General features: G+C 41.2%; 1 protein-coding gene across 1 annotated transcript in view; it reads right to left on the reverse strand.

The window, feature by feature from the left end:
- ASAH2 (N-acylsphingosine amidohydrolase 2) overlaps positions 1-10,785 on the reverse strand; it is a 65,541-nt gene extending 54,756 nt beyond the window's left edge. Inside the window, 3 exon segments of the mRNA XM_049856062.1 lie at positions 559-708; positions 2,334-2,488; positions 10,653-10,785. Of these exon segments, the coding sequence (XP_049712019.1) occupies positions 559-708; positions 2,334-2,488; positions 10,653-10,785 (438 nt within the window).
- Between the last annotated feature and the right edge of the window lie 264 nt (positions 10,786-11,049).

The raw sequence follows: 11,049 nt of genomic DNA on the forward strand, positions 1-11,049 counted from the left end.
TAAAATTAAGAGAGTTGATGCCTCACTCTTTTTAAACTTTTATTCTGGAAAAATGCAAACACACACAAAATTCATCAGAATAGGATCATGAATCTCCCTGTGCCTTTAACCCAGCTTTAGCAGTAACTAACTCATGGCCAACTTAGTTTCAGTGCTGTATTTCCTCATCTGGGTCCTTGCATCTATTCTCAATTGTCTAAGAAGTTGAGGGAAGGGTTTATGATTAGTTGGTGCTCTTAAACTTCTAACAAGGAGGGTTAAATGAGAAAATTTATGTGAAGGACACCTGGAACATAATACACTCTCAAAAAAACACATTAGCATTAATAATGATGAGTCATCACTTGAACCGAAAGCAAGTTTTTGATCAAGATAACATAGAACAAAATAATGACGACCATTGTCCTTGTACAATTATATGTTGCATTGTCAAGAGCTTATGATGTCGAAGGTAGTAGAAACCCACTGGATGAGAAACCAAAAGTGTTTAGTTTCCTTTGCATTCACCCACAGACTTCTCTTTTAAACCATGTTATCTTTCTCCCTGCAATCACTTACCTCCAGCCTGAGTCTTTGAGACACCATGCCTATGTCAATGCTGACAAACACAACTCTATTTGACCCATCGGGTTCCACCATGATGAAGGCACGACTATACAATCTCGTGAGGATACCCCGTGCATCCTGGCCAGCTTTGCTATAGCCCATCTAAAGAAGAAGAGAGAATCAGAGCTGTTCTGTTTCACTCACCTGCACAATCGCACATGAAGAAACTACTTATGAAAGACAAAGAAAAAAATCCATAGGGCACTGTGGTTCCAAGTGAGATAATCTCTGCATTTTCAGTAATGACACCAGATCATAAAAGAGGCTTTAATCTTATATATAGAAAAACATAAAGTCAATGTATAAATCAGTATGACAGAAGCTATTTCCTGGCCTGTGAGCAAGAAGGGAGCTGGGGTGGCTCAGAAATTCCATGATTATATTGGAAATTGTTGGGGGTCTTTGTATTCTTTGAAATGAATCTTTTCTCCTTCCTGTCTGAAGTACTACACTGGAAATATTTTCCCTTCCTTCACCCCACATTGCTCAGGAATATCCTGAAGATTGAACACACCCTTTCTTTGGTTGTTTGGTGTGATTTTTTTCTTTTTTTTTTTGTCCTGAAGTAAATGATAATCCTTACAGAGAACACCTTACCCTGGCTTTTGTCATGTTGTCCCTCCCTAAGTCAAGTCAGATCAAATACATCTGTGCCAAGCCCCTTCTATCATCATCACGTAAAACCCAGAGCTGCACTTAGGTCCTCAGAATGCTCTCTCTACTGCTTGTTTTACCCCTCATGTGAGTGTTCTTTTAGGTTCACATTCCAGGGTCACTTTTCAAAAGAAACCAAACAAAACCAAACCTGTTGCCGTCGAGTTGATTCGGGCTCATAGAAAAAAAACAAACCAAATCCAGTGCTGTCGACTCGATTCCGACTCATAGTGACCCTATAGGACAGAGTAGAACTGCACCATAGAGTTTCCAAGGAGCGCCTGGCGGATTTGAACTGCCAACCCTTTGGTTAGCAGCCGTAGCTCTTAACCACTACACCACCAGGGTTTTCTTCAAAACAGACAGCAGAGAATAATTCCTGGATTTAAAGACTATATGGTAGGAGGGAGAATATCCCATCAGACAACCTTATGCTCTGATTTCCTGGGGAAGGGTTGATATAAATAGGTATTTCTACCATCATAGCCAACAGCAATTGGTCACACCTGACCCATAAAAAGTGTGTCATTTGGCTTACACAATGTTGGCCCATACTAGGTTTCCAGATTTAACTAGAGTTTCCCACATTTTTAAAATGAGAGATTTAAATCCTCAGATCTCCAGTCTAGAGATCTTTCTGGCTTCTCTTGAAAAAACAGAAAATATGGCAACGCTGAGCCCACATTCTTACATGGCAACAATAAGCTGGGCCACTTTCTAGTGTTGCCATATTTCCCACCACTTCCTACTGTCCTGCAAACTGAGGATTTACATTTATCATCTTACACTTGCCTGCATTAGTCATTTATGGTATCTGCCTACCCCCTGCCATAGTTGAGTTTGCCAGCTCTGCCACTTCCATGCATAAAAAAATGGCCAACTGAATTCACAGTGGAATTGTGGTTGAGTAAAACGTCCCTCTTCCTTATAGTACAATATTCATAGTGTTAGACAGCAGTGAAGTCAATAGAAAAGCTAGAAGATGATGATGATGTAATAATCAGAAATGAATGCAGGATGCAAAATAATAAAATTAGTTATTTCGCAGTTTGAGAAGCCCATCTTTTACCTACCAAATTGATATCTGATATTTGTCCTGTGCAGTCAGCTCGCCCACGACCAATACTGTAGCCACTGAAGTTCTGACAGAATGGAGGCTCCGAGGTATAAGTCAGTGGAGGAGCTTGAGTGGTGGTGGGGCCCTGGGTGGCTTGAGGGTTTTGGGTGTCTGGAAAACAAAATAATATCTTTGAAAAACATATTTGAGCCCCTTTATTTGTTGCTGTTGGCTAATTGATTAGAAATAGGAAAAATCTTTGTATGTTCTTTCCTATTTAAGATATATGGTGAGAAACATTTCAAGAACCCATTTTATATCATATTCCTAAGCAACTATCTTGGACTGAAGATGTTTTCAGCCTGACAATTAAAGCCTCCCTCAAATGTCCTTCAACTTCTCACCACAAGCCATTCCCTGTCAAACTCATCCCCTTTCACTCACTTACCCTGCTCTTTTGTTCTCAGCCAAACAAATCAGGTGCCAGGTCCTTGGCACACAACCTACACCAAACAGCCTCTGAGATGGGTTTCTACCATTCTCTCCCTCCAGAGCCCTCACTCCTTTCCTTTTCACCATGCCCTTCAAACTTGCTCCATTTCTATCACATCTAGATCCAGTTCAACCTCTCATATCCAGGAAGCCAGCTGTCCCTACACTATGCTGATCCTTCTTTTATTCTTCAAGCATCCTAAATCATTTTATACTTGTTGACATAGCTCCCCCTTATTTTAATTATTCTCATATCAATGATACATTCCATATTAATGTGTATGTATATATATTTATGGAGTCCCCGGATGGTGCAAATGGTTAACACACTTGATTGCTAACCTGAAAGGTTGAAAGTTCAAGGCTACCCAGAGGTACCCCAGAAAAAATTCTTCCAAAAATCAGGCATTCAAAACCCTATGGAGCACAGTTCTCTGACACACGGGGTGTCACCATGAGTCAGGGGCGACATCAACTGGTTGGTTATATATACTTGCAATACACACACACACACACACACATGAATATCAGGAAAGGCAGAAGGGTGTAGAGAATAGGAGGGCTGGTTGTTGGAAACAAACTGCCTGGGTTTGAAACCTGACTCTACCACTTATCAGCTGAACAATATACTTAACCTATTTTACCTCAATTTTCTCATCTATAAAATAGAGAATAGTACTCTACTTCCTAAGGTTGTTTTGAATAGTAAATATGTTACCATATATTAATAATTTAGAGCAATAGCTGGATATAGCTATGGCTTTATTTACATGTTTCAACCTTTGTTCCTCCCAGAAAAACATCCAGGAGTAGCCAAGGTAGCAGTCAGGGTCAAAAGCATTAGTGATGAGAAAGTACTTAGGCAAAAGATAAAGAGTTTGTTCCTCGGTGATGAATCCGTGAAACATTTCATAACATGGAGGAATCTGGAAGGCATTGTTGTTGTTAGGTGCCATCGAGTCGGTTACAACTCATAGCAACCCTATGCACAACAGATCGAAACACTGCCCGGTCTTGCGCCTTCCTTACAAACCTTGTTATGCTTGAGATCATTGTTGCAGCCACTATGTCAATCCGCCTCATTGAGGGTCTTCCTCTTTTCCGCTGACCCTGTACTCTGCCAAGCATGATGTCCTTCTCCAGGGACTGATTCCTTCTGACAACATGTCCAAAGTATGTAAGACGTAGTCTCACCATCCTTGCCGCCAAGAAGCGTCCTGCCCGCACTTCTTCCAAGACAGATTTGTTCGTTCTTTTGGCAGTCCATGGTATATTCAATGTTCTTCGCCAACACCACAATTCAAAGGCATCAGTTCTTCCTCGGTCTTCCTTATTCATTGTCCAGCTTTCACATGCATATTTAGTGATTGAAAATACCATGGCTTGGGTCAGCACACCTTAGTCTTCAGGGTGACATCTTTGCTCTTCAACACTTTGAAGAGTTCCTTTGCAGCAGATTTGCCCAGTGCAATGCGTCTTTTGATTTCTTGACTGCTGCTTCCATGGCTGTTGATTGTGGATCCAAGTAAAATGAAATCCTTGACAACTTCAATCTTTTCTCCATTTATCATGCTCTTGTCCATTGGTCCAGTTGTGAGGATTTTTGTTTTCTTTATGTTGAGGTGCAATCCATACTGAAGGCTGTGGTCTTTGAACTTCATTATTAAGTGCTTCAAGTCCTCTTCACTTTCAGCAAGAACGGTTGTGTCATCTGCATAATGCAGGTTGCTAATGAGTCTTCCTCCGATCCTGATGTCCCATTCTTCTTCATATACTCCAGCTTCTCAGATTATTTGTTCAGCATACAGATTAAACAGGTATGGTGAAAGAATACAACCCTGACGCACACCTTTCCTGACTTTAAACCAATCAGTATCCCCTTGTTCTGTCCAAACAACTGCTTCTTGATCTACGTAAAGGTTCCTTATGAGTGTTCCTCATAATTGTGGAACAATTAAGTGTTCCGCAATTCCCATTCTTCGCAGTGTTATCCATAATTTGTTATGACCCACACAGTCAAATGCCTTTGCATAGTCAATAAAACACAGGTAAACATCCTTCTGGTATTCTCTGCTTTCAGCCAGGATCCATCTGACATCAGCAATGATATCCCTGGTTCTACGTCCTCTTCTGAATCTGGCCTGAATTTCTGGCAGTTCCCTGTTGATATACTGCTGCAGCTGTTTTTGAATGATCTTCAGCAAAATTTTGCTTGCTTGTGATATTAATGATATTATTCTATAATTTCCACATTTGGTTGGATCACTTTTCTTGGGAGTAGGCATAAATATGGATCTCTTCTAGTCATTTGGTCAGGAAGCTGTCTTCCATATTTCTTGGCATAGACGAGTGAGTACCTCCAGCGTTGCATCTCTTTGTTGAAACATCTCAATTGATATTCCATCAATTCGTGGAGCCTTGTTTTTTGCCAATGCCTTCAGAGCAGCTTGGACTTCTTCCTTCAATACCATTGGTTCCTGATCATATGCCACCTCTTGAAACGGTTGAACATTGACTAATTCTTTTTGGTATAATGATTCTGTGTATTCTTTCCATCTTCTTTTGATGCTTCCTGTGTCGTTTAATATTTTCCCCATGGAATCCTTCACTATTGCAACTCGAGGCTTGAGTTTTTCTTCAGTTCTTTCACCTTGAGAAACACCGAGGGTGTTCTTCCATTTTGGTTTTCAATCTCCAACTCTTTGCACATGTCATTGTAATACTTTGTCTTCTCGAGAGGCCCTTTGAAATCTTCTGTTCAGTTCTTTTACTTCATCAATTCTTTCTTTTGCTTTAGCTGCTCCACGCTCAAGAGCAAGTTTCAGAGTATCCTCTGACACCCATCTTGGTCTTTTCTTTCTTTCCTGTCTTTTCAGTGACCTCTTGCTTTCTTATGGATGATGTCCTTGATGTTTGTCGTACTGTGGGGGCTTGTGTGTTGCTGTGATGCTGGAAGCTATGTCACCGGTATTCAGATACCAGCAGAGTCACCCAAGGAAGACAGGTTTCAGCTTAGCTTCCAGACTAAGACAGACTAGGAAGAAGGACCTAGCAGTCTACTTCTGAAAAGCATTAGCCAGTGAAAACCCTGGGAATAACAGTGGAACATTGTCTGATATAGTGCTGGAAGATGAGCCCCGCAGGTTGGAAGACACTCAGAAGATGACTGGGGAAGAGGTGCCTCCCCAAAGTAGAGTCGACCTTAATGACATGGATGGAGTAAAGCTTTTGGGACGTTCATTTGCTGATGTGGCACGACTCAAAATGAGAAGAAACAGCTGCAAACATCCATTAATAATCAGAACCTGGAATGTATGAAGTATGAATCTAGGAAAATTGGAAATCATCGAAAATGAAATGGATCACATAAACATCAATATCCTAGGCATTAGTGAGCTAAAATGGACTGGTATTGGCCATTTTGAATCCGACAATCATATAGTCTACTATGCTGGGAATGACAACTTGAAGAGGAATGGTGTTGCATTCGTCATCAAAAAGGACATTTCGAAATCTATCCTGAAGTACAACACTGTCAATGATAGGAAAATATCCATATGCCTACAAGGAAAACCAATTAATGTGACTATTATTCAAATTTATGCACCAACCACTAGGGCCAAGATGAAGATGAAGAAATAAAAGATTTTTATCAGCTGCTGCAGTCTGAAATTAATTGAACATGCAATCAAGATGTACTGATAATTACTGGTGATTGGAATGCAAAAGTTGGAAACAAAAAAGAAGGCTCAGTAGTTGGAAAATATGGCCTTGGTGATAGAAACAATGCCGGAGATCGAATGATAGAATTTTGCAAGACCAACGACCTCTTCATCGCAAATACCTCCTTTTGATTTTGGAAGGCATTATGCTGAGTGAAATCAGTCATTTGCAAAAGGACAAATATTTTATAAGACCACTATTATAATAACTGGAGAAATAGTTTAAACAGAGAAGAAAATATTCTTTGATGGTTACAAGAGGGGTTTTCACTAATTAGATAGTAGATAAGAATTATTTTATGTGAAGGGAAAGATAACACACAATACAGAAGAGGTCAGCACAACTGGACTAAACTAAAAGCAAAGAAGTTTCCTGAATAAACTGAACATTTAGAAGCCCAGTGTAGCAGGGGTGGGGATTTGGGGACCATGGTTTCAGGGGACATCTAAGTCAACTGGCATAATAAAATCTTCTAAGAAAACATTCTGCATCCCACTTTGGAGAGTGGCGTCTGGGGTCTTAAATGCTAGCAAGCAGCCATCCAAGATGCATCAATGGGTCTCAACCCACCTGGAGCAAAGGAGAATGAAGAACACCAAAGACACAAAGTAATTATGAGCCTAAGAGACAGAAAGGACCATGTAAACCAGTGACGACGTCAGCCTGAGACGAGAAGAACTAGATGGTGTCCAGCTACAATCAACAACTGCCCTGAGAGGGAACACAACAGAGAACCCCCGAGGGAGTAGGAGAACAGTGGGATGCAGACCGAAAATTCTCATAAAAAGACTATACGTAATGGTCTGACTGAGACTGGAAGAACCCCAGAGGTCATGGTCCCCAGACCTTCTGTTAGCCCAGGACAGGAACCATTCCCAAAGCCAACTCTTCAGACACGGATTGGACTGGAGTATGGGATGAAAGATGATGCTGGTGAGGAGTGGGCTTCTTGGATCAAGTGAATGCATGAGACTATGTTGGCATCTCCTGTCTGGAGGGGAGATGTGAGAGCGGAGGGGGTCAGGAGCTGGCCGAATAGACACGAAAATAGAGAGTGGAGGGAGGTTGTGTGCTGGCTTATTAGGGGGAGAGCAGTTAGGAGTATATAGAGGGATGTATATAAGTTTTTGTGTAAGAGACTGACTTGATTTGTGAAATTTCACTTAAAGCACAATAAAAACAAAAAAAAAAAGAGTATTCCTTCCAAGGTCATGGAAGCTCCATAGACACATCCAACCTCCCTGAGGGGCCAAATTAGTGGGCTGAGGGCTGTAGGGACCATGGTCTTGGGGAACATCTAGTTCAATTGACATAACATAGTTTATAAAGAAACTACTTTGATGAGTACAGTCTGGGGTCTTGAAAGCCTGTGAGCAGCTATTTAAGATACTCCACTGGTCTCACCCTTTTGGGAGCAAGGGGGAATAAAGAAAACTAAAGACACAAGGGAAAGATTAGTCCAAAGGACTAATGGACCACAATTACCAATATATTTTATATATTTTTTACCACACTGAGTCCAGTACAACTAGTTGGTGCCCAGCTACCACCACTGATTGCTCTGACAGGGATCACAATAGAGGGTTCCAGACAGAGCTGGAAGAAAAATGTAGAACAAAATTCTAACTCACAAAAAAAGACCAGACTTACTGGCCTGACAGAGACTGGAGAAACCCTGAGAATATGGCCCCTCCGCACCCTTTTAGCTCAGTAATGAAGTCATTCCTAAGGTTCACCCTTTAGCCAAAGGTTAGACAGGCCTATAGGACAAAACAAGACTAAAGGAGCACAACAGCCCAGGGGCAAGGATGAGAAGGCAGGAGGAGACAGGAAAGCTGGTAATAAGGAACCCAAGGTCAAGAAGGGAGAGTGTTGACATGTTGTGGGGTTGTTACCAATGTCATAAAACAATATGTGTACTAACTGTTTAATGAGAAGCTAGTTCTGTAAACCTTCATCTAAAGTACAATTTTTAAAAATTGAATCCTTTAAAAAAAAAAAAAAGAGTTTGTTCTTTCTTGAACCCTAGAATTTTGACACTCAAGAAAACTTAGAGATCACCCAGTCCAACCTCCTCCACTTTATAGATGAGACAACTAAAGCCCAGAGAAGTGACTTAACTGAAATTTCACAGAGAACATGTTATAAATCAGGTGCTCAACCCAGATCCTCAGGCTCTGAATCTGATATTCTTTTGACCACATTCTAGGTGGAGTTAGAATCCATGTCTTCTCATCCCCAAGCCCACGTTTTCTACGGGAGACTAAGTACTGTGAGAAAGAAAGCAGGTACCTTTGCTTTTGCCTCACTGGTACAAAGGTAGAAAATGGTGCCAAGGAAAGTCAAACTAAGCCACATAACCAAGGGCAAGTTTCTTGCAATCTCAGAGTCTCAGTTTCTCAATATGTAAACCAGCACTAAGGCTAGCACAGTCTTAGTACTGTGCTAATGAAGCTGCTACTACAAGAATAGTTACTATAGGTATTAATAACACCCCTGAGTCTCAGCCTCCTAATTCTCTAATTTTAAGAAGTTAAACTAAATAAGTCCTAAGGATCCTTTCATTCCTAGCATTCCAAGACCCTGCTTTTCCCACTGCTGAAAGATAGGACAAAATTTTTCTGTGGGTACACAGAATTCAAAGCATGGAGACATGGTAAAGAATACACTGGAAAAAAAAGAAGAGACCACAAAAGGGAAACAGAGGTAAAAAATGCTGTCTCCTGCTCCACTTGGCCTAAGGCCAGTCCTCTCTTTGTTACGGCAAAAGCCTCCAATCCCCACCTATCTTCTGTACTTACGTTCCAGGTGTATAACTTAACACCGAGGTCAACGTTCCATCAAAGACCCTTGGGCACAATATTGCTTGTACATGTGGCCTAGACAGCTGTCAAAACCAAAATTCATTTCCAACATTTAAAAAATAATCAGGAGCTGTCTAAAAATCCCAATTTCCAGCCTGTCTTAGTTTTGAAGTGCTGCTATAACAGAAACCACAAGTAGACAGTGTTAACAAACAGAAATTTATTCTCTCACAGTTCAGGAGCTAGAAGTTCCAATTCAGGGTGCTGGCTCTAGGGGTAGGCTTTCTCTCCCTGTCAACATCTGTGGGCCTGGTGTTCCTAGAAGATGTTCATGTGCTTTGGCATCAGTCTTCCCTTGGGTCTAGAAGGTTCTCAGTGCAGGGACCCCAGGTCTAAAGGCCACGCTCCACTCCTGGCTCTTCTTTCTTAGTAGTATTGAGGTCCCTATTTTCTGCTTGCTTCTATTTTCTTTTCTCTCTTGTAAGATAAGAGGTGTGGCTCAAGCAATGGTGTGTACAACCCACCCTAATCCTCATTAACATAACCTAATCATGCCTCATTAACACAATGGACAACTCACTTCCAAATGAGACCATAACCAGAGGCATAGAGTCTAGGATTTATAACACTTGATTACATTAGATCACAAAATGGAGGACAACCACACAATACTGGGAATCAGGGCCTAGCCAAGTTGACTCCAATTTCGGGGGACACAATTCAATCCATGACAGCTTCTCTTGAAAACTCAGGAGCTCTGGATTAGTGTGACATCATGACAACAAACAGCTGATGCTAGAGAGGGGCAATAGACCCCATTTCATCAGAACCCCCTGTCCCTTCCCCATGCCTCCTGCCTTGTTTACAAAGCTTGATTGGTCCTCAGAAGGATTTGGTTTTGAGACCCCTTCACTAAACCTTTTCATGGACTATTTGCCATTCAGTGGGTCTTTCATTCTCCTTTTGAACTCAAGAGAAGGTGATGCCAAGGAAAAGGCAAAGAGAAATAGAAGAGTCTTGGGGCAAAAGCTCATGTTACTGGACCTTGAAGAATTCTGGGCTGTGCTTTAGTCAGTGGAAAACTCAAAGGCAAGAAGTGCATATCAGAATGCCCATCAACTGGCTATCTGGGGACAAAGGTAAGCTTGATAAAAAGTGCTGTCAATGCAGAAAGGGTAATTAATGTAGAAGGCTTCAGTACACATAGAACTTCCAGTTATCAGCACCATCAGCCAACACTGTTTCTTGCCTTGGTGTCCCAAATAATCAAGACACTTTCCATGAGCCTATGAATAGCATCCAAGAGAGCCCATGACACTTGTCTTTGTGGTTTTCAATGGTTCCACTGGTGATAAATAATAGGCTGAGAAGGGCCACCGTGATAGCAGTCATCATCACAAGGAGGAAAATTAGGAAGGATTCCAATGTGGAGAAGTTGCGTTTGGCCATAGCTCCTGTAGTAAAGCAAGTATTAGAGAAGTATGAAAGAGGAAGAAATGATAGAATCTCAAATTATAATGCACATGCTTCAAGCTGCCCAATGTTAAGATGTCTTAGCTCTTTCATATTAACAGACTATTTTAGGGATGGCAAGTATAGAGCACACTTGCTATTAGTTCTATATCCCAAGCCCTTGGCAGACAAGAGCAATCAATTAGAGCACTCTTTTTTAAAAATAATAATAATTTTTATTGTGCTCTAAGTAAAAGTTTA

This window comes from Elephas maximus, chromosome 16 (genome assembly GCF_024166365.1).
Source record: "Elephas maximus indicus isolate mEleMax1 chromosome 16, mEleMax1 primary haplotype, whole genome shotgun sequence".
NCBI lineage: Eukaryota > Metazoa > Chordata > Mammalia > Proboscidea > Elephantidae > Elephas > Elephas maximus.